Genomic DNA, 23,016 nt, shown 5'->3' on the forward strand with positions numbered 1-23,016 from the left:
CAAGGAAGATTAGGCCATAGTGGAGAAGCTAAATTAATTCTTTGCACTGTTGTTCACTGCAGAGGATGTGAGGTAGATTCACACACCTGAGCCATTCTTTTTAGGTGACAAATCTGAGAACTGTCCCAGATAGGTGTCAGAGGAAGTTTGAAACAAATTGATAAATTTAACAGTAATAAGTCACCAGGACCAGATGGTATTCACCCAAAAAAAAAGCGGATTCTGTACCAGATGACAACTGAAGGATAGCCAATGTGATGCTAATTTTTTAAAAAATGCCCCAGAGGCAATTACAGGCCAGAAAGCCTAATGTCAGTACCAGTCAACTTGATTGAAAACTATACTCAAGAACAGAAGGATCGGACATCTAGAAGAACATGATTTGTTGGGGAAGACAAAATGGCTTCTGTAAAGGAAAACCATGCCTCATCAATCTTTAGCATTCTTTAATGAGGGGGTTCACAAACATGTGGACCAGGGTGATCCAGTAGATACAATGCAATTGGACTTTCAGAAAGCCTTTGACATGGTCCCTCAGTAAAGGCTCTTCGGCAATGTAAGAGGTCCTAAGATAAGAGGAAAGGTCCTCTTACTGATCAGTAACTGGTTAGAAGACAGGAAACAAAGGGTAGAAATAGATGGTCATTTTTCAGAATGGAGAGTGGTAAATAGTGGTGTCCACCAGGCATCTGTGTTCAACATATTCATAAATTACGTGGAAAAAGCTTGCAAAGTTTGTAGATGATACAAAAGTACTCAAGACAGGTAAGTCCCAAGCTGACTGGAAAGAGTTACAAAGGGATCTCACAAAACTGGGTGACTGGGCAACGAAATGGCAGATGAAATTCAAGGTTGATAAATGTGAAGTACTGCACACTGGAAAACAGTCTCAACTATACATACAAAATGATGCATCCTAAATTAGCTGTTACTAAAGAAAGATCTTGGAGTCATCTGGATAGTTTTCTGAAAACATCCACACAATGTGCAGCAGCCGTCAAAAAAGCTAACTCTGTTAGGAACCATGAGGAAAGTTATAGACAGAAAATATAGTGCCACTATAAAAATCCATGGTATGCCCATGCCTTCAATACTGTGTGCAATTCTTGTCACCCCATCTCAAAAAAGATATTAGAATTGGAAAAGGTATAGAGAAGGACAACAGAAATGATTAATGGTATGGAACAGCTTCGATATGAGGAGCGGTTAAAAAGACTGGAACTGTTCAGCTTGGAAGAGACGACTAAAGGGGGATATGATAGAGATCTATGAAATCATGAATGGTGTGGAGAAAGTGAATAAGGAAGGAAATGTTATTTATTCCTTCACATAACACAAGAACTAGGGATCACCCAATGAAATTAATAGGCAGCAGGTTTAAAATAAACAAAAGGAGCTACTTCACACAGCGCACAGTTAATCTGCAGAACTCATTGGCAAGGGATGCTGGAAAAGCCAAAACTATAACTGGATTCAAAAAAAAAATAAGGTAAGTTCAGAGAGGATTGAGCCATCAATGGCTATTAGCCAAGATGATCAGGAATGCTGCCCCATACTCTAAGTGTTCCTAGGCCTCTAACTGCAAGATGCTAGGACTGAATAACAGGATGGATGACTGGCCTGTTCTGTTCATTCCCTTTGAAGTGTCTGGCATTGACCACTCTCAGAAGACAGGATATTAGCCAAATGGACCATTGATCTGACCCAGTATGGCCATTCTTCTGTACTGGCTTAGATCATACTTTTCCCTGGGATAGGTGCAAAGAATCATACGGGGGAGGCGGGGGGGGAGTCATCTGACCCTAGACTTGAAATGACTGATAATTTGTGGTTCTCAAATGGTTTAAAATTGAGTTGTGTCCACTAAGTGAACTTGGCATCCTGTAGGCCTGTTGATGCTCTCCTTCACGTTAATAGTGCAACTGAGGGACTTCCCTACTGTTACAAGTAGATGAGATATCCATCATAATACACAGTCCTCTGCCTGGTGAAAGCGCTGCACTAAACAGTTACAAAAACAAGGAGTCCGGTGGCACCTTAAAGATTAACAGATTTATTTGGGCATAAGCTTTCATGGGTAAAAAACCCCACTTCTTCAGACGCATGGAGTGAAAAACAACAGTTGCAGGCATAAATATACTGCATCTGTAATTTTCACTCCATGCATCTGAAGAAGTGGGTGTTTTACCCACGAAAGCTTATGCCCAAATAAATCTGTTATTCTTTAAGGTGCTACCAGACTCCTCATTGGTTTTTGTGGATACAGACTAACATGGCTACCCCTCTGATACTAAACATTAGTTGTCATCCCAATGTGAGAGAGAGTTAGGAATATAAGCATTGTTCTAAACTACACAATCATTTGAGACTGAGGGCAGGGGGGAAAGCAAACCAGGTCTTTCCAGCTCTGGAAGGCTAAGGCTTGTTAAGCTAAGCTCTCTGAGAGTGAGGCTGAGTACTTTCCAAAGGATAGCCCTGAACTCCAATCTTTTCCATTTCAGCCAACCTAAATAAATTGGTAAGCAAGGTAGGATCTGCTTGTTTCTAAATTCTTTGGATAAATCACCTGAGCCCAAGATTGAAACCTTGGCAACCCAACCTTATATGCAGTCCCATGATGATTCTTGCTGTTGAAGAGAACCTGCTAAGTTCTGGAAGGATAATGCCTTTCTCACCTAAGAGACCAAAATGGTGATGCTCCCTTCTGGAGGCAGATTGAAGGACCTTACAATAAATTGTTGTTGCTTTTAATGTGTGTGGGGGGGGGGGCGGGGGGAGGTACTTACAAGAACCATCTCTGGGATCACCAGAGACATAAGTCAAAAAGAGGCTGAAGTAATGCTCATTTCTGCTGTGACACTGCATCTGCCAGAATCATGGTGGAAAATGCATAAGGCTAATGTGTTATCACACTAAATGTAACCATGAGAGAGGTGGTGGTCACCAGTGACAAATCCTGACCTATGGCCAGAGCTCCCCTGAGCTCTGAAGGAGAATTTTGCTTCCCATCTCATGAGACCTACATGACTCTTTCAGGATTGGGAAGCATGAAAACTAGACAGGAGTGTGAGCAACCCTAAAGAAACCTAATGAAACTGAGTAAGTGGTAGAGCGGATTCAAAAATGGGAATAATTGTCATTAAACATGTCTGCTGAAAAATTGCAAAACTCAAAATGTGACCAACTGTCAAGCTATGCGAAATCACCCCTTTTTCAATCAAATAGAAACATTCAAAAAAATTTCATCAGCTCTTGTAATTGGGCAACATGGCAGTTGAAATTCAGTGTAGAAAACTGGAAAAGCTCTTTAAAGCTATCCTGCAGCATTCAGGGGCTCAGGATTGGTCATCTTAAAAACTATCAAAAACAGAAGACATCTGGAAGAGGACACAAAAATCAGTCCCTGCTGCAGGAGTCTAGATAGAGGAGAAATTAATAGGAGTGGTCTATTTAATCTTAGTACTTTTAATCTCAAAATGTTTCTTAATAATTTGGAAAGAGGAATACAGCATTCTGAATGGTATAAAAGAGGTTAATCATGTAGTTCAGTTTATCACTTCCCATAGTGCAAAGGTGAAATGACCAGGAAGGCAAGAAAGATCGAGCTGATAAAAGGAAATCCCTTTCTGGGCAGCATACACCCTGTGGAACTTGCTATTGCAAGGTATCATTGAGGCAGTATCTTAGTAGCAAATGCTTAGAAGCATTGTACACACAGAAGACTTAGCAGGTGCAGTTACACTTACTACATTAACATGCAATGGCTTTTTATTTCTTATGCTTCAGCGTATACCCCAGTATGACATAGTGGAGTTAGGAAGACCTTTTCCCAATAATTTAGTATGTCTAAAGTAGATGTATGAGCACTATCAGACACTGGCCATGGTAAGGGATGGGACACTGTATTTGATTAGATCAACCACTGATCTTGGCAGCTTCCAAAGCAGCATGAATAGAAAAAAAATGTTAATAGTGCATCTTGTAGCAAAAATGCTCATGTTCAGAGAGGGTGCCCTTTTCCTAAAGAAACTTGGATCCAGGTTGTTCGAGAGTAAAGCAAGAAATCTGTGCTCAGTCCTAAGGTGGATGAAAGCATGGCTTTCATTTCGAGAGCAAGTCGCCTTTCCGGAGTAGCTTATCATATTTCAAATAAACAATCTGGCAATACTTCAAACAAGACTGAATATTAGTAACTCTCCAGTGCTGGAGACCCGAGGAAAAAGTAGGCTACCTTCAGGCCTGGAGGCACACTAGCTTCCAGTCGCATCGGCATCGACCTTGCTGCAGGGCCCTGACAGTGGAAAGTTCTCTGCACAGAGGACACTACAGTAGCAGAAAGCAGTTTTAATCACATAGAAACAGAGGAGGCCCAACACAGTCCCACAAATGGGCAAGGCTGGGCAGGGTGCGTGGGGCCATGGCAGCTGGCAAATGCACTGATTCGGTACATCCCCTCGGCAGCCTCCCACAGTCCAGTCCCTACTCAGCACCGGTCAGGATTTAAAGCTACTCAGGGCAGGCAGTGACATCGCTTCTGCCTCGAGGTGCCTGGGAAGATAATTTACACCTCCTTGTTTCAGCTTCAGCAAAAAAAAAAAAAAACAACACTTTGAAACAAAAAGAAACTTGAGACTGAGGATTTAACAAAAACAATAGAAAAATCCAACACATGAACCAATCTTAGCATTATGTAGGTTTAAAGAACACAAATCCCAAGTGTTTCTCTGTCTGATTGTGCGTTTCAGATGGGTGGCGCTCCAGGTACATGCACAGGATAGCTGCAGCTTACTGCACTATGTTTTTTATGGAAATAAATGCCATGCAGCATTGAATGTGCTAATTACATGTCTTTGTGTCTATGTAATGAGACATGTAATCACAGCACTAAAAGCACTTGTTTATTTCAGTGTGCATTAGACATGCACAGAGCTGGAATGCAGCACTGCTACATTCAAAATATTTGGCAGAAAATTCAGAGGTGCTCATACAGATAGGCAGGGCTCCAAGAGCAGCAAAGCTCATCCATCCACTATGCTGGGGATCCAGCTCAGATGGCCCAGGATGGGAATCTCTCCCCTCCCCCACCACAGATCTGTTCCATACATCAGTAGGAGCATCAAAAGGATGTTTTAAAGGGAGGGCAGGGCCATAACCAGTGGACTCTCAATTATGCAGCTCCACTAGCTAACTCTGCGACATTGGGCAGGAGGGGTCTCTATCATAGAGGCTATTGCAGTCCACGGGCTGCAGCAGCAATCAAAGTGTCTGAGCTGGCATTCTGGTGACAGGGAGACCTCTGCTTTAAGTCCATTTGTGCTGTGGTTGTGGGGAGAGCTGGGACCAGACTGCAAATATGCCATGATTTTTAAAAAACTTAATTTCTGATCCAAATCGCTTCAAACACTTCAGTGGCACTTGTCTGAAGGGATGACTTAATCCAGTGGGAGACTGAAGTTTTAAAATTAATCCAGATGAATTACCCAGGTGGAAAAAACATCAGATTTAACCACCTGCACAAATACTCCCCCTCTCCCTTCTCTCTGAAAACCTCAACAGCTGCCCAGTGCTTCACAAAATAAAAAATACCCTTTGGGCTGAGAACAAGGGGAAACATCATACCCCCAAGGGTTTTTTCTCCCACCCAGCAAGTTTCAAGTGCCTGAAAATGGGCATGTATAGGGAGAGTGCTGCCCTCACCATCACAGTAGCTTTGACGGAGCCCTGCGCTGCACAGTGGAGCAGCTGGCTGCAGAGTGACAGTTGTTTCACAACAACTTGTGAAGTTTTGACTTTTCTTTTTGTTCCACACAGCGCAAAACATTTTGGCTTCATGTGTTGACAAAAAAAAACAAAAACAAAAACACCACACACACACAAAACATTTAACTGAAAATGCTTTAACTAGCTCTACTATATGGGTGAAAATCACCTCCTGTGCATTAGTACCAGAGAGCATTCAAAGTTTATTTAGTGCCATTTGTTCTTAATCTCCTCTACAATCCTACTTCTTTGCCAGGAGAACCATTTTACGTATTTCAAAATCAGAAATGGGTTTATGTTGCTATTTAATCTATGCTATAAACAGAAGTTCTCTTACCAATTCTTGGTATTAAAAAAACCCCTCATTCTATTATGAGCAAAGCTCATATGGAGACTGGCTGCTGCAATCGGAATTATGTCTTCAGGAGGTTATCTTCGCTCAATAGATTTGAAAGTGAAAACTTCAGGCTTCCATCAGCTTTGCCTTATCAAAGTACCCCCTCTATTTTCAATCCAAAATCATGCTATTCAATTTGACATTTGCCCTGTATATTTTCACCAACCTTACGATAGTAGCTTTCTGTTCAATTGAGACACACAAGGACTGCATAAAGAACAGGCATGTCATGTGATGGTGTCTATCCTCCAGGCATGGGAATTTTTAGCAAGTGGAGCACAGCTCTGCAGCTTCTGCTAGAATTTAAATAAATTTTAGAGGTATTTTTCCCTCCCTCTCCACTCCAAAACAATTTCTTCTAATTCTAGATGAAAATTTTCAAAAACACAACAAACTAGTTCTGCTCCAGAGGACTCCTGACAAGCACTAGGTATGAATACGAGTCTTGGTAGCTTCAGCATGGGTCTGAATCCACAGGTCAGGTATCATTTAGGGAAATGTATTGGAAAATGGAATCTAGCTTCAAGCAATTTATAACCATTTTTATTTTTCCTCCCAAACCATATTTGCATTGACAACCCCATCCCCCCAAACATTTAGGGAATGAAAAGAGGATAGGGTGGATGGGATTTCTTTAGACAATCCCATGTCAGCAGTTATGGAGGGACCAGCATGCCAGTTGCAGGATGCTAGATATTGTAATGACCATCCCAGGAGCCTCACTGTCCAATAACTATTTCGGAACTCAAGTCAGTCAACAAGCTGTGACCAAGATTAAATGCCAGTGTGTACCAAGGATTTTTCTACCCCTCAAGGGAGCATATTCTTTTCACAGAGCAGAACAAAATTTGAAGATACAGGAACGTGAGCTGCCTAAGAAGCCTATGCCAAGGCAAACTGTGTAAACAGATACATTCTCTGACCGAGGACTGGGAACTGGGTGCCCCATAATAGCCTTCGTTACATGCACTCAATTCCTGTTGAAGTCAAGGGAAGTTTTGCTCCAAAGTTAAGGGCTGATTGTAGTTCGGCAGCTACAAAAGTTACCATCTCTTGGACAGCGACTAAAACACAGGGAGATTTGCAAGTGTTTATTTGGCAGAGACAATAAAGGCTGGACATTCCTATTCATTTTTTTTAAAAAAGCTCCTTCTTCCTTAAATGCTCTCTAAAGCCTTGGCCTTCACCTGTCGTACGGTGAACTAAAATATTTAACTTGAATAAAGTCAAGGCAATTCTAGTTGCCTTAAAAAAAAAAAAAGTCCTGAAGGCTATTTAACACAACCATGGCCCAGAAACTATGGTGTCTGAAACTGAAGTTGTAGGATAGGTAATTTTCTACCCTGCTTATAAAAACCTGGCCACTGCCTGTCTTGTTGAATCATCAGCTCTCTCTTCTCAGTATTACATTTCCTTAACAGTTTCCTAAGGAATTGCAAACCTTTCACTGTCCCCCATTTCAATTAAAATAGCTGCCTGAGATTAAGTGGCAACTGGATTGAGCTCAGCAGCAATCTTGCCTGTCATTTGGTATTTTACTGCAGTTCTTAAACCCAGAACATGGAAGCAAGCCGTTAGCTAGGCATTACTTTAGCGGTCCCCACCCTAGTCAGTTTGTAGGCAAGGCATGGCAGGGCTTCTCCCCAGTTTACCAAGCATACATTGTCAGACCCAGTCTCCTTTGAATAGGTTTATTGTCCAAACATAAGCCAAATAAACAGAAAATAGTCCTTCTGCTCACCCTTTATCCTAGCCTCTTCTCCCAGAGGTCTCTGGTAATTCTGCTTCTTGCAGCTTTCCAGCTCCCTGCTCAGCCAGTCCTCCGTCAGCCAGCTCCAGCTGCTCTTCTGGAACAGCTCCACCACAGGAGTTAGCTCCACTCTCCTGTGGTGCCAGGTACAGCCTGTCCCAATCATTACGCCTCTGACAGGCTGTTACAGCCCCAGGTGTAGCCCTGCTTCCTTTAATTGGCTCAACTGGGTCCACCTGCTCTGATACAGGGGCACTGGTCCTGCCCTGCTTACAGAGACCAGCTATGACAGTAGGGTGATAGATTACAGCTATGAACAGGAACTCTTGCTTTTTCCTGAGAGTCTGGCTGGAATTCTGCATTTGCATTGTTCCAAAAGCAAATTACCCACCAGTCAAAAAGGGCTTTTAATTGAGCAAATTTTAATTTTAATTTAGCAAACTTGAGGCAAAAGTTCTACATAATTTTTTCTTCAAAATACCTGGAAATCGTCTCAGAGTATAGCACTCCTCCTGTGGAACACAACCAGGTGCCTCCATTTTATTTTTTCTGGAATTTAGAGATTTTGGAAAACAACTAGCTTTCCCCCTCGTTTTCCTCCTACCAAGAAGGAACTTAGCCCCTCCCTGAGCAAGTATTTCCAAGTGGATTAATTCGTATATACCTCAAGCCCACAAAGCCAGGAGGGCTTTCAGCTCCCCGAGCTGTCAGAAGTCATTCTTCTAAAGCTACAGAAACCTCCTGTGCAGAATATAGAGCAGCTTTGTAAGTCTGCAAGGCTGTACTCAGAGATGTTTGCACACATTCACACAGTGCTACAGATCAGATGTTAACCCCCTGGCAGATTTCCCCACGCTGCACATTAATCCAAACTTCGTACTTCTAGTGAAGGCACAATCATAATAAAATGAAAGCTGTGTCTTTTAAACAAAGAGAGATTACATCAGAATTCAGGAGTTATGAATATTCACCAATCCAACCACCAGGTGATAGATTTCCTAGACTACACGGGGAGCCAAATTTATCTCTAGGCGATTCCATTGAACACAATAGTTACATCAAAGATGAGTTAGGCCAAGGCCTTTTATTACTTAATTACAAATATGACACTTTTGGGACTTGCTGGCAAACTAGCAGTGCATATCCTGGCAATTATTTCATCCGAATATGCTAAAACTAAACCCTGGACTTATTTTACTTGCTATTCAGATATGTACATTTACAGGATAAATTTATTCAGAGTGCTCATAATAAAATCCACTTATAACTGGTAAATACAATCTCACTACATTTAAACATGATATGCTGGAATTCAGAATGAGCAAAACGTTACTAGTCAACATTACCATGAGTTTCTGGGTAATTCCTACAGTTTCCAAGCACTCCTCCCCACATACACACCCACAGTTCCTGTGTTGTAACTTCCTATCAGCATTGCATGTTTATGCTTTTGCCTTTATTAACTAATACCTTGATTTATTCTCTAAGACAAGTCATGCTACACTATAATGGGACCTTTCTGGCCTTAAAAATCTATGACTAACTACACCAAATATCTGATGGTTTATTTTTATATATTACACAAATATAAGAAAATGAAATGACTTTAAATATATTTTATTGTTACATGATTCTTAATAAAAACACCTTCAAAACATTCTGTACATTTCAAACTGCTTAGAACTGCATACCCATTATATAAATGTAATCGTGTATGGATGCCATGATGTCTCTGTACAAAGATGTACAATATGTACAGTAACATGAAGTGCAAGCTGTGCAAAGCCAAGTAAAGGTTACTGATTCATGCCACTGGTTAGGGGGGGGAAAAAAATCTATGCAGAACTAAAGCTTCAATCCGTTTCCTGTGTGCAAATGATTAATTTATAAACAAATAAATGCATATTGTATATCATTTAGAAAGGAGTGATTTGACTTAAATTCTCAGTTCAGCAAGAGCAACATGCAGCTGACTGGATAGATATAGTACTGTTCTCTTGAATTTTTTTTTCATTGCGTCGTTATACTAGGCTGAAAGGTCATCTCAGGATTCAGCTGCTACTTTTGGTAGAACTGAAGCAACATCAGGAGATCGAAATTTTGGAAGATAAAGCCCAAACTTGTTTTCTATGCCAGCAAATGTAGCTGTAGCAAGTCTGTATCCACCTATGTGGTCAGGATTAACAGGAGGCAGGTCTGAGATTCGAGATTTGGGGGTTGGTTCTGATCCAGAGGGTTTGCTGTTTGAGGAGAAAAAAAGAAAAGATTATTTATTTAAAATGTTTCTGCTGCATCAGAACAACAGAGCAGAATCTATAGTAAGCCAATACTAAAAATGATCATTTGTCTACAACATATAAATCAACATAGTTAGAAGTTTATTATTCTGATTAGTTTTTAAAATAAAGGAAGCTTGCTTTAAAAGCCACTATCAAGTAGTTCAGGCTAAAATTTAGTTTCTGGATATTTTAAAATAGAAATATTTTCATGAAAAAAATATTTTAAATGATTTTAATTAAAACAGTTTGAGGGGGATTTAATTATCATCTTGCAGTGTAGGAAACCCAAATACAGAAGTTTTGTGCAGTGTATTAAGAAAAGTGAAACTGACAAACTTCCTGTTGCTTAGACAGTGAAATAGTATACAAATCAAGGCAATTTGATTTGTTTAAGCTCTTTCAGTTTTAATACCCAAAGATGTTAATAGTAATATCAGTGTTTGGGGTTTTTTTTGTGCAGGGCACACTTAAAACAAAATTCTGGCACTTTGATTTACAGCTAATCAATATCATTAAGTTTAACTACATCTGTTTCAACATATTCTTTCCATTTAGTTCTCTGAAGGCTCTGTATGAATTCAAACTTAGCAGATCTGGTTTGCATGTTAGTGAGCAAATGTTTGCACTTACATTCCTCCAAAATCAACATAGAACCATCGCTGCAGAAGTTCATAGGTCACTAACGTAACACCAAACTGAGGTGAAGATCTGAACACTCGAGCTGTTGAATATTACAAATAATACTGTAATACAGCAACGTTAGATCAAGAAAGATGGTCTGAGAATTTCAAATGAACCTGTGAACTACAATACTAGGGCCCAATCCTGCAAACTTTACTGCTGGGAGCAATCCTGAGTAAAATAACACAGAAAAAATTTGCAGGATTGTGGTCTGACTTAAAATATAAAGAAAATTCCCTACCCATAGCTCCCTTCCAAAAAGCCGAAGGGCCTTCTTCTCTAAGTATCTTTCTAAAACAGTCAATAACTCCACTGTATGTTGTCTGACCAGCGCGAGCTGCCACTTGCAGTCTTGTCTTGATGACATCAGCAGGGGTTACCAAGGAAGCAGCAGGCACACCTTTTAGAAGAAAACAGCATTTAATTTACACAAATCTCAGAGTAACAGCCGTGTTAGTCTGTATTCGCAAAAAGAAAAGGAGTACTTGTGGCACCTTTGAGACTAACCAATTTATTTGAGCATAAGCTTTCGTGAGCTACAGCTCACTTCATCGGATGCATACTGTGGAAACGGCAGAAGTTTCTGCCGTTTCCACAGTATGCATCCGATGAAGTGAGCTGTAGCTCACGAAAGCTTATGCTCAGATAAATTGGTTAGTCTCTAAGGTGCCACAAGTACTCCTTTTCAATTTACACAAAGTATCTTGTAAAAGATAGAAATATGTCTAATGTCAAAGAAAATACCTGCAAATGTCAATCTTTTTATGAAATCAAAGCTTATTAAAACTGTAAACCCACACACCCTGGTACTAACGTAAAGTATTCAAAATTGACTTTTACTGCAGCTAGCATAGCACAATCCTTCTAAATGTCTCTTCAAAATCACGAAGTTAATTTTAATACAGATGCTAAAGAAAAATACTATGAAAATACAGCCAAGAGAACTGCAAAAATTATGCAACGATATTAACAGAACAATTATCTCAAGAGCTCCCCTTTGAGTTCTATTATCAGTCAATTCAAATATCTTTTATTTTACCTTGTTTAAAGAGAGACGCAAATATTTCCAAGTATAAATAGTTAAAACTCACTCTCTCTCTTTTTCAATATAAGGGATTAAATATTCCTGACACAAATTAGTGGTGCTCTCAGCTGATTCTAGGAGCTCTGTCAGCCTTACTGTGCTTTGTGAATATTAATAGTTCTACTCACCTATTGTATGTACCAAGTACTTTGTAACAGTATAGCTGATTAACTGCTCTGCAAAAACCTCTCAAGTACTAACATTCCAATCCTTCACAGATCCATTTGTTTAAAGGTGTAAATATGCAAAGTGATCATTTAGAGGCCTTCTATTCTACAGTGTGAGATTTCTGTGGTGCTCTTTGGCCAGTTCATTAGCAGAACACAAGAACACAAGTCTACTTAAAAAGTAAACTATAAAGAAAGGTTGACAATAAAGGCATTTTGGGCACAGACACTATGGTAACAGCCATCAATGATGGTACAGTAACAGTACCTCACCCCAAGCACCAGCACTGGTTTCTTATTCAAATGAAAGGGGAACTGTACAGGTAAAGTACTATGCTGTTAGAATATTTATAAAATTTAGATGTAAAAATCCAACTCTCATTTTTAGTATAATGAATACTGACTCATTTCAATCACTTAACCAAAACCAAGAATTCCCTTCCAACTTGGAACTTGAATGTTCACTTTCAGTCTTGGTTGAATTGTTACTGTCGATTTCAATACAATTAAAAAAACAGCCTAACAGTTGTCTACATAGCACTTAAGGGAGATTTATAAAGTTGACAGGTCAGAAATTTAACGAAGTTACAGTAAACCTTCCCAAAACATCCTGCTGATCAATTCAGGAGGTTTTATCTTGGAACAGGAGCAGCAAAGCCAGTCTATTTGCTAAAGCTAACTATGCACTATTACAACCCTACAAACTTTTTTTGAAGCCACATGTGTACACACAATGTTCTCAGTTATGCTTATCTGATTCACTCCCATTAAACAGTAACATGAATTTGCAGCTCAGAAAGAAGGTTCTTGTAGGCTAAATTTTATATCTCAAACAAGATTTATAGCCATTTCTACTGAGCGCATTGCATCAATATCCAAGTGTCTGATAAACATTAATGAATTAAGCTGTGGTTAAAAGACACAAATGGCAAGTCTTATTATAGGATACTAGCCCCCACAGTGTATTTTTCAGTAGTTCTATGAATAAAATGGAACAGATTTTCTTCCCATTTCTGGGCCCTTTGTGCCATTCAAGAGCAAAAGGGCCCAGAAAACTGTCACATCTCCCCAGCCGTGGGGGCATACCCAACTGGGAAAGAGTGGGCATAACCACGTCCTACGCCAACTCCAGTTTAGGTGGCAGGCTGGAGCACACAGAGCTCTAGTGATCCCTGGATAGCTCTAAGGATGGTCTAATAAACTACACATAGGCCAGCACCAAATGGACCCAGGATCAAGGAACTGCAAACACCTCCTCTGCATTCCACCCCACTTGTGTTACACCCAGCAGATACTGGGTGCAAAAGAGAATTTGTCCACCAGGATGTCCACCATTAATTCATCTAGCAGTGCATTTTTAGCTTATTCACCATCATCGCATCTGGGCCTAATTTTATTAGCCTACGGACTGAGATAAGAGGCCATTATTACCAACAAACCAGTTACACATTCTGTTCATACCAAGTGCAGCCAATGATTTTAGTTTATTGTTTATTCATTGGGTAATGTTATGATTTACTAACATGTTACTTTACATATAATCATTGTATGCGAAATAGAGTTAAATTGTAGGATTATAGAAATATAAGATTGATCAGTAGTTAGAAGGAGTAATTATGTATTAGATATTTAAGTAAGTAGGATTGTAAGACAAGGCTTACAGGCTGAGGCCTGTAAGATTTTAGCTTAGCCATTCTAGGCCATAGGCTTAAGAAAAGCTTGACAAAAGTAAGCGACCAAAGAATGACCCTATGCCACAAGATTACCAGAAAAGATGTACCAATGGGTGATATTGCAAAAAAAATTAACAGTAAGAGTCATTTTTTGCTTACAAGATGCTCAGTAGTCACATTTTTCTAACACATGCCCTCACCGCAGGGTGCACTATATGCATAAATACTAATGAGGTATAGTCAGAATCACATTATAAAGAGAGGGTGCCCAGATTAGGAAAATTGAGCTCCCTATGGGAAACTCCAGCAGGAACCATTCCTTTACTTATTATCAATCCATGAGAGACCCACCAGACCTAACACTATCTAAGAGGATGTGAGTATAACTATATAAGTAACGTGTGCATAGGTCTGTATAGAATTTCTATATGCTTAGGTAATCATAACTTTGATTGTAACTTTAGTAAAACTTGTCAAACAGACTAGACATTATACTTATAAATGTATGTGTGGTCTCTACCCTAGGCCTTTGTGTGTTTCTAGAGACTCTAAATCTGAAGCAAGTAGCAGAGGTGACTTTCACTCCATTAAGCCTGAAACTGTAGCCACCAGAGCCGAACCCAGGGTGGTGTAATACCACATTACAAAATTCACTTTAAATAAAATAAAAGCCTACAGAAATCATTTCTAAACACTAACTCATGTAAGTGGGGTGAGTTTGTCCCACTATCATTAGAAGGGAAATCTTGATTAGAAATTCTTTAAAAAAACATGAAGAGTATGTTATTTCCACTCCTGTCCTGCTATTGAACAGTAAAGGCACCTTCAAATCCTTGTTTTGGCATTTACCTTTGAACTGAAAGTTTCTTCCCCAGTTGTTTAGGAGCCCTAAGCTAGAGGAATCATTTTCTTTCTAATTCTTCTCAGTATATGTTCATCAAAGATTCAAATTAGCCTTCAAGTCAGAGAGCCTGGTAACAACTAAAACCCCATTGAGACAGACAGATCAAATTTGGCTACAAGTTGCTGAGCTGCATTAAGCTGTTTATCCACATTATGCAAATGTAATTAGCTCTCATCAAAATTACACTACCTCCCACCAAGGATAAAAGTGATCAAATTTAGATTAAATCAGATACAATGGCATACTACCTTTCATTTATATGGGACTGATGAACGAATATTAAATATTATCTATTAAGGGGGAAAAGGTTATTTCTAGAAAACATATTGAGAAGTTACCTGCAATGGCACCAGCTGTAAGGAGATTAAGCCCTCCCACATGGCCATTTTCATCAGCAAGCATCAGTTTACTGTGAGCATAAACAGGAAAATAGATTGCAGAAAAGGGAATGTCTCGGAGGAAACACGCTTTGGCACCCTGTCACACAAAAAGGAAACATAATATACACACGTTATATAAATAGGATTAGACTTAAAGGCTGGCAAGGAGCCCCAGGCCACCGGGTATAGACTGAGCCAAGGCTCTTGAGGGGATCTACCAGGTAACCAGTAAATATAATATGTCTTAGGGAATGTAGTATGGAGATTTGAACATCAAAAGAAGCACAGTTAGTCATTCGATCGTCAGCTCTCAGCTTCAGCGATGGTTTCTAACTTTAGCAAAAGAGTGACACTTGACAATTAAGGGCCTGCCATCAAACCTTAGATAGATCGTTTTTCGTACAGAAATGTACACGACAATTTAACCTGCAAAAAACCTTCTCTTAGCTGATCCTGCTGGCCTGGTGACAGGGAATGTACTGCCACACAAGAGAGTTGACTGGGGCCCTTGCTTGCCACTTGCTCCACAGGAAGCTGAGAGCATCTCCACTGACCCTCTCTGGCTGCCAGAAAAAACTGCACTGCAGGGCTAGCACAGTTTGCTCTCTTTCCCTATGGGAAAGTTGCCACAACATGGAAACACTAAAGCATGGGAAAGTAATACAGAGACAAAGGATGGGGAACTTGAATGACTCCCTTGCTGGGAAAAAAAAGTAATTCTTGGTTAAAACAAAAGCAGACTGTGAAGAACTTCAAAAAGATCTCACAAAACTAAGTGATTGGGCAAAAAAAATGGCAAATTAAATTTAATGTGGATAAATGTAAAGTAATGCACATTGAAAAAAATAACCCCAACTATACATACAATATGATGGGGGCTAATTTAGCTATAACTAATCAGGAGAAAGATCTTGGCGTCATTGTGGATTGTTCTCTGAAGACTACCACGCAGTGTGCAGCAGCAGTCAAAAAAGCAAACTGGATGTTAGGAATCATTAAAAAAGGGACAGAGAATAAGACAGATAATATCTTATTGCCCTTATAGAAATCCATGGTACGCCCACATCTTGAATACTGCGTACAGATGTGGTCCCCTCATCTTAAAAAAAAGAAACGTGGGCATTAGAAAAGGTTCAGAAAAGGGCAACTAAAATGATTAGGGGTTTGGAACAAGTCCCATATGAGGAGAGATTAAAGAGGCTAGGACTTTTCAGCTTGGAAAAGAGGAGACTAAGGGGGAATATGATAGAGCTATATAAAATCATGAGTGGTGTGGAGAAAGTGAATAAGGAAAAGATATTTACTTGTTCCCATAATATAAGAACTAGGGGCCACCAAATGAAATTATTGGGTAGCAGGTTTAAAACAAATAAAAGGAAGTTCTTCTTCACTCAGCGCACAGTCAACCTGTGGAACTCCTTGCCTGAGGAGGTTGTGAAGGCTAGGACTATAACAGGGTTTAAAAGAGAACTGGATAAATTCCTGGAGGTTAAGTCCATTAATGGCTATTAGCCAGGATGGGTAAGGAATGGTGTCCCTAGCCTCTGTTTGTCAGAGGGTGGAGATGGATGGCAGGAGAGAGATCACTTGATCATTACCTGTTAGGTTCACTCCCTCTGGGGCACCTGGCATTGGCCACTGTCGGCAGACAGGATACCGGGCTGGATGGACCTTTAGTCTGACCCAGTAAGGCCATTCTTATGTTCTTATGAACTTGGCATACCAGGCCTAAAAGCAAACTAAAGAGAGTCCCTCTAGATCTTGACACATGCTACAATATCTGTGGAGGGGCTGTTAAAATATGTTATGTCAAGAATCCTGATTAAAATAACTCCCCAATTATTCATCTGATATTGGGTGAATTACTTCCTGCTGCAAAGAGCTCATCCTGAGGCTTCAAAACTATCTCCTCCACCCACCACTTTCAGTCCACTCTGTGCCAGAATAGTGGCCATTGACTCTCTGGGTTCCCTACATAAGAGGCTCTGGGCCATGGGCCACATAAGAGTGATGCCAGGGCCTTAGGAGGTCACACATTTCTAAAAGTTCCCCTCCACGCTGACCTATTTGGAGCAGACAGAGTGTCTCCGCAGGGGATCTGTGGGGCTTAAGTGGTATGGATGGTCTTGTGGAGACACACTCTATGCTTGGATGAATTTCACTCACTGTTATTACATGTTTTAAAACCAGTCCCCTTTTGGTATTTACTCCACTGAGCTTTGTATTCTTTTTTTCTTTAACTTAATTATCCTAAACCTCCTTGAGATGACTGTTCAATTTTAAAGAAAGATAAAATTTGTAATAAAACCATCTTTCTAGTCAGACACAAAAATGATTACTGCACTAAAATTTTGCCCTATGTACCAAAACATTGATGCTATTTAGGGAAACATTATAGCTGTGTGAATCTAACCTAGTGAATTCAGAATAAAAGCTGCAGCTATGGACGTAAATTTACACATTTTTACAGTGCTACATAGCTCCATAAATAAATCAGCTAAACCAATATTATGGAAGTGCACAGCTGCCTATAGCTGTTGAATTTACGTATTACTCCTTGCACTGGCACAGGATACAGGAAGAAATACTCTTCCTTGTTTAAGAAAACTAATCGCTTCTGCACCATTACATCTGATCTGTAATGATGGTAGTAAGTATACCTGCAGGGAAGGAATCTGTTGACTGGCATTCTGGTAAAGTACAGTACAGTACAGGCTTTTTTTTTTTAAATGGAATTCATTATTGACAAATCCCACCACTTAGCTTCTTAAAGATCTGAATCCTACTAAATTCTACTACTGTTTCACTGCTGCCAAATTATTAAGACAAAAAGAAGATGCTGCTGTGAGGATAACAATAGAGATAACTGAGATTCAAAATAAATGTAAGACAATTTAGGCTCCTAAACAAACACAAAAGAAAAGCTAAAGAAACTTTTCACAAAAGCCTCCAGATGAAACGATCCATGCCAGAAGCCAGCAGGTCTGCAGTACAGGACTCCCTGCAACCTGATATAAAAGCCCAAAGGATAGAACAGGAGAGTATTTTTATGTTTCCCTCTTCCACTAATATGAGTATAAGGGCAAGTCTACACTACAAAATTAAAAAGAAAAGGAGGACTTGTGGCACCTTAGAGACTAACAAATTTATTTGAGCATTAGCTTTTGTGAGCTACAGCTCACGAAAGCTTATGCTCAAATAAATTTGTTAGTCTCTAAAGTGCCACAAGTCCTCCTTTTCTTTTTGCGGATACAGACTAACATGGCTGCTACTCTGAACACTACAAAATTAAGTTGACCTAAGACTATGGCTACACTGGAAACTTCAAAGCACTCCCGTGGCAGCGCTTTGAAGTGCAAGTGTGGTCGCGCGCGAGCGCTGGGAGAGAGGTCTCCCAGCGCTCCTGGTAATCCACAGCTCCCAGCGCTCGGAGCCTGTTTACACTAGCACTTTAAAGCACTCTGACTTCTATGCTCAGGGAGGTGATTTTTCACACCCCTGAGCCAACAAGTTAGAGCGCTATAAAATGTAAGTGTAGCCAAGCCCTAAGTTATGTTGACATACAGCCACTGCAGTAAATAAACTGCTTTTGCATGTCAACCCTACAATCCTTGTGTTGGTAGTGCGCATCCTCACCAGGAGCGGTGGAACCAATTTAACTGTCAGGGTGGGGCACTGTGGGATGGCTCCTGAAAGGCAGCAACAGTTAATGCAACAACACACTGCGTCGACCTAATTACATCGACTTAACTGCTACACCTCTCATGGAGGTGGAGTTATTAAGTTGGTGTAGTGGGCAAGTTACATCAGTGGCAGCTGCATTTTACTGTAGACACTTACAGATTTAAGTCGATGTAAGCTGTCCTACATCGAACTAACTCTAATGTAGACCAGGGCTAAATGTGTTTCCCCCTCCCCTCCCCCCAACTTTTCTACCATGTGGCTGCCCTGCAGGAAGAGATTATTTTTAAATTTGAAAAGATTTTTGTTTTTCAGCAATGTTTTTGTTTTAAAAGTTCTTTTAAATTTAGCATAAAATGGTTTAAAAGTGGTGTGCCAGGAATGCCCAAATACATACCTTATAAAGACCAAAAATTCCCAGTTCTTTTAGAACAGTAAGGGCACTGACTCTGGGTCCTGTAGCAATTTCTCCTGCTACCTGCAACCGAATCTTTACAATCTCTAGTGGATTAGTGAAGATGACCTGCGAACCTCCTGCCTGCAAGACCAGAGAAAATGAGTTACAGTGAATTCTATCATTATATCACACCAATAAAAGTCCACTCCTGCAAGGTACTGAGCACCTTTGGCTCCCACTGAAGGACAACAGAGCCCTATTACATTACGTATCTGCAATATGGAACACACTCAGTAAAATCCCTGTTCTGAAGTCTCCCGTTCTTCTGCATAAAAGCATGTGCTTTTTAAAGTAAATTGAAACAGAAACAAAGGCAGACTGCCATGGTTCTGTATGTATTTGTGATTTCTATTACAGCAATTCATTCCATTTTGCTTCTCCCTCTGACATCCATATTTCTAAACAGCCACATTACTACCTAGAAGTTTATCAACTTTCATCCATATTAGATATCAGCTTAAGTTAATCATAATGCTCTGCAGTCCAAGGCTCAGGAAAACCAGAACAAAAGAAAACTGCTCTCATTCACAGACTAAAATAGAGTATATATCAAGTACAGTTTTGCCACAGAGATGAAGAATAAATATTAAAAAGGGAAATTTAATTGATCAATATTAGAGGAATATGTATGAAGTTTACAATATGCAGTGACAGCTCAGAAAAATGGATATTTTAGTTGCCATAACTCTACAAAACTGAAAGTTATGAAATTTTGTACAGTTGTATTTGATATGCAGTAAAATAGTTGGGTTCAATAAATGAAAATCAGCCAATGTGTTGAGGTGTTATTTGTAGTTAGTGCTGCTGCCTGCGGGAAGTAAGCTGACTGAAATTTATATTTGAGGTTGTAATTTTAAATAATCGGCAGAGTGGTCATATTTTTTGTGTGGAGCTTTTAATTGTTCTATCTGGAAAATTAAATAAATAAATGTAAACAACAGACATACCAACATTTCCAAATTTGTTACAAAGGAAAATAGATAGCTAGATACAGACTGGCATCCATTTCTCTGACCTGAGCATGACACAGATTTAATAGCTGGCAAATTGTTTTTACTTTATTAGCAAAGCAGAAGCACCATATCTTGCTCGTTTCTCCCATCTAATATTGCTGCATGAACTGTTCTACAGATTCTGCATTTTAGCCTAAGACTTTCACAGAGCTGCATCTCAAATTTTACAGAGAGATTCAACATGACAGTTTATTCAAGAAACATGTAAATGTTCTTGCAAGTAGCATGTTTAGACTTCTCTTTGGTATGCTGTAGGTACCACCCTTCCCTTCTGGCAAAGTGCATGGTCCCTCACAAAACGGATAATTTGTCTTTACTGCCGACCGCAATGTTCCTTTCTCTCCTCTCCCCCTCTTTAATTTTTTAATTAAAACCATTTACAAATTCTATTTAAAACATGTGGCACTGAACATGCCCAGCCTTATATTAATTAGCATTTTCCTCTCATTTTAAAAACTCTGAATCCCTTCCTCACAGCCCTTTTACATTCACTCCAACCTATCAAAAACATCACCTACGGAAAGGGAGACCATCCCAAACAGCTTTCTTTTTTATCATCCAGGAATTCAACTCCCCCTTTGTGAGCACAGTGGAAAAATGCAGGAACTTGCTTCTTCGGACAGCTATCCTATCTCCTACAAAGCACCCAAACTCAGGCTTTGAGTACCTACTAATGATTTTAAATTACTAAACTAAATATGCGGTTCAACCAACTCACCCCTCCTGCCAAGCAGTAGCTCATAACCAAATCTCGACATATCCAGAATTGAAATCTGTGTTGGGGTTTGCCAGGGCTCAGCCTCTTCTGTCATGTGTGGTCATGCTGGCAAGGATGGAGCAGCATACTCTACAAAATATCATCTTCTGTGCAACATGACCTTGCACGCAGTGTGTGTGCAAGGTCAGGCCAGCCGAGGGGAGCAGCACGCAAAATGGCATCCTCTGTACAGCACCCTCTATTTGAGCCCCAGCATCATTTCTTTACAAATTAAGAACTAGACACACCCATATATTGGCCTATATGTCAATCTCCCTACCTCTCTTCAAAGGCAGATGTAATTAAAAGGCCATGCAACATGGAGTGAAAGTTGGCAAACTGGGCTACTTCAAATCAGGGGCAGGACAACACTGCAGAGCCCCAGTTTATCTCTCACCCCTTCTATTATTTAGAGAGGCAATCAAACATCAACTCTCCACTGATCACAACTGCAGACTGCACCGACTGTAAATTATTTCTCTACTGATCAAAGTTTGCCATAAAGGAGAATGACAACCCTGACAATTAAATGGTCATTATGCTTTGAGTCAAAACCCCTAAACCCAAATAAGGGCAGTTCACATTTATCTTAATGGCATAGTTTCCCATTTGTCATCATCATACTGGTTTACCTCTGGATAACTTTTTGAAGGATCTCTCTCAAACAGAGGAGTTAGGTCTTCAATTTTTCTTTTTCTGGAACACTTGATGCAGCCATCAGGGAAAGTGCCAACTTGCTGAGCCCCTACAGGCCAGCTCAATTTGACCCCAGCTCCTCTGTGATGAACTATATACAGTAAGTTGTCTCAGTGCAATAATGCCACTGGTGTCCAACGCCATTTTTCAGACCTAGTTTCCTTCCTTCCAGTCTCTCTCCCCCTCACACGCACTTAAAACAACAAAACAACAATGGATGATGCCCTGCAGAAGAAACATTTCAGAGTTTCAATCTAAACAAATTTTATAAAATTACCAGCCGGCAAATTTTGTTAAATAATCACCTAATTCATTTTTCTTCATGTTGTATGAAACATCAAACCAATTTGAAAACTTTATGATTTTCCTACATTCATTTATTTCAATAATTGTGGTAGCAATAATCTTAGGCAGAATGCTTGCATTATAATGCAATATACCACAAAAACAATCCTCAAAGAAACCACAAATTTAGATGCTGAAACCAGAAATTCAGTTCTGCTAGACAATAATTTGTTAACTGCTCATTAAATGTGCATACTGTGTTTACATGTATGAAATTCTGGTTTTTATTTTTAATCAGTTATAAATTAGAATGTCCTGCAGGGCAGGCAAAATAACTATCCCTCATTGCCTAACACACGGCAGAGAAACACAAACAGACCAATTCATAAACATTTCTATTTTCTACAAAAAATCCAATCTTCCTGTAATTAACATTCTCTTTTTCTATCTGCAAAAGTGGCTGGGTCTCTGTTAAATCCCAACAAAAGCCTGCTTCTGAAGGGGCAGAGACTTCACACAAAAGTCTTTAACCATTTTCTATTAAAAATGTGTGTTTTGATCAACAGATAGCTGCATAAAACACATCTAGTAGGGGAGCCCTAACATGCGCGGGCTTGTGTGTCATCATTAAAGTAGTATTTTGAAAAGTGCCTTAATCATACCAACCTCATTAACATTTGGCGCGCACAGTATTCAAGATACTGACGGACTCCAATAACAGACACACTTGTCACAAAGGTGACTTGAGAAGTTTCAGAATATTTTAAATAATATAATAATATAATAACTACAACCACAACTAAAACCCATTTTAAATGCTGCTCTTTAAGAATAAATTCTCTTGCCCAAACATTGATTTCTCAACACAGCTTTATTTTTCATCCAGTGTTATAGGTGTGCTTGGACCTCTGCAGGTCTCTACGGTTATGTCTGCATTGCATGCTAGCTTAAATCTACATAAAATGGCTTAAAAAAAAAGGCACAAAGATGCGGTGGCACGGGCTTCAGCATGGGCTGTACAAGCATGCTGGTGACCCTAGATACATACTCGC

The 23,016-nt window shown here is 39.8% G+C and overlaps 1 protein-coding gene and 1 long non-coding RNA gene across 2 annotated transcripts in view; both read right to left on the reverse strand.

Annotated features, from left to right (window-relative positions):
- Positions 1-8,275, reverse strand: part of LOC141995971 (uncharacterized) — a 31,605-nt gene extending 23,330 nt beyond the window's left edge. Inside the window, exon 1 of the long non-coding RNA XR_012641448.1 lies at positions 7,899-8,275. This is a non-coding gene — a long non-coding RNA (uncharacterized LOC141995971). The remainder of the gene's footprint in view (positions 1-7,898) is intronic.
- Positions 8,276-9,024: 749 nt separating this feature from the next.
- Positions 9,025-23,016, reverse strand: part of SLC25A12 (solute carrier family 25 member 12) — a 69,657-nt gene continuing 55,665 nt past the window's right edge. The window contains exons 14-18 of the mRNA XM_074967583.1: positions 19,154-19,294; positions 15,034-15,172; positions 11,109-11,267; positions 10,817-10,907; positions 9,025-10,147 (exon numbers count right to left, since the gene is read on the reverse strand). Coding sequence (XP_074823684.1) covers positions 9,952-10,147; positions 10,817-10,907; positions 11,109-11,267; positions 15,034-15,172; positions 19,154-19,294 — 726 coding nt within the window. The 3' untranslated portion in view covers positions 9,025-9,951. The remainder of the gene's footprint in view (positions 10,148-10,816; positions 10,908-11,108; positions 11,268-15,033; positions 15,173-19,153; positions 19,295-23,016) is intronic.

The sequence above is a fragment of the Natator depressus genome, chromosome 11, assembly GCF_965152275.1.
Source record: "Natator depressus isolate rNatDep1 chromosome 11, rNatDep2.hap1, whole genome shotgun sequence".
Lineage (NCBI taxonomy): Eukaryota > Metazoa > Chordata > Testudines > Cheloniidae > Natator > Natator depressus.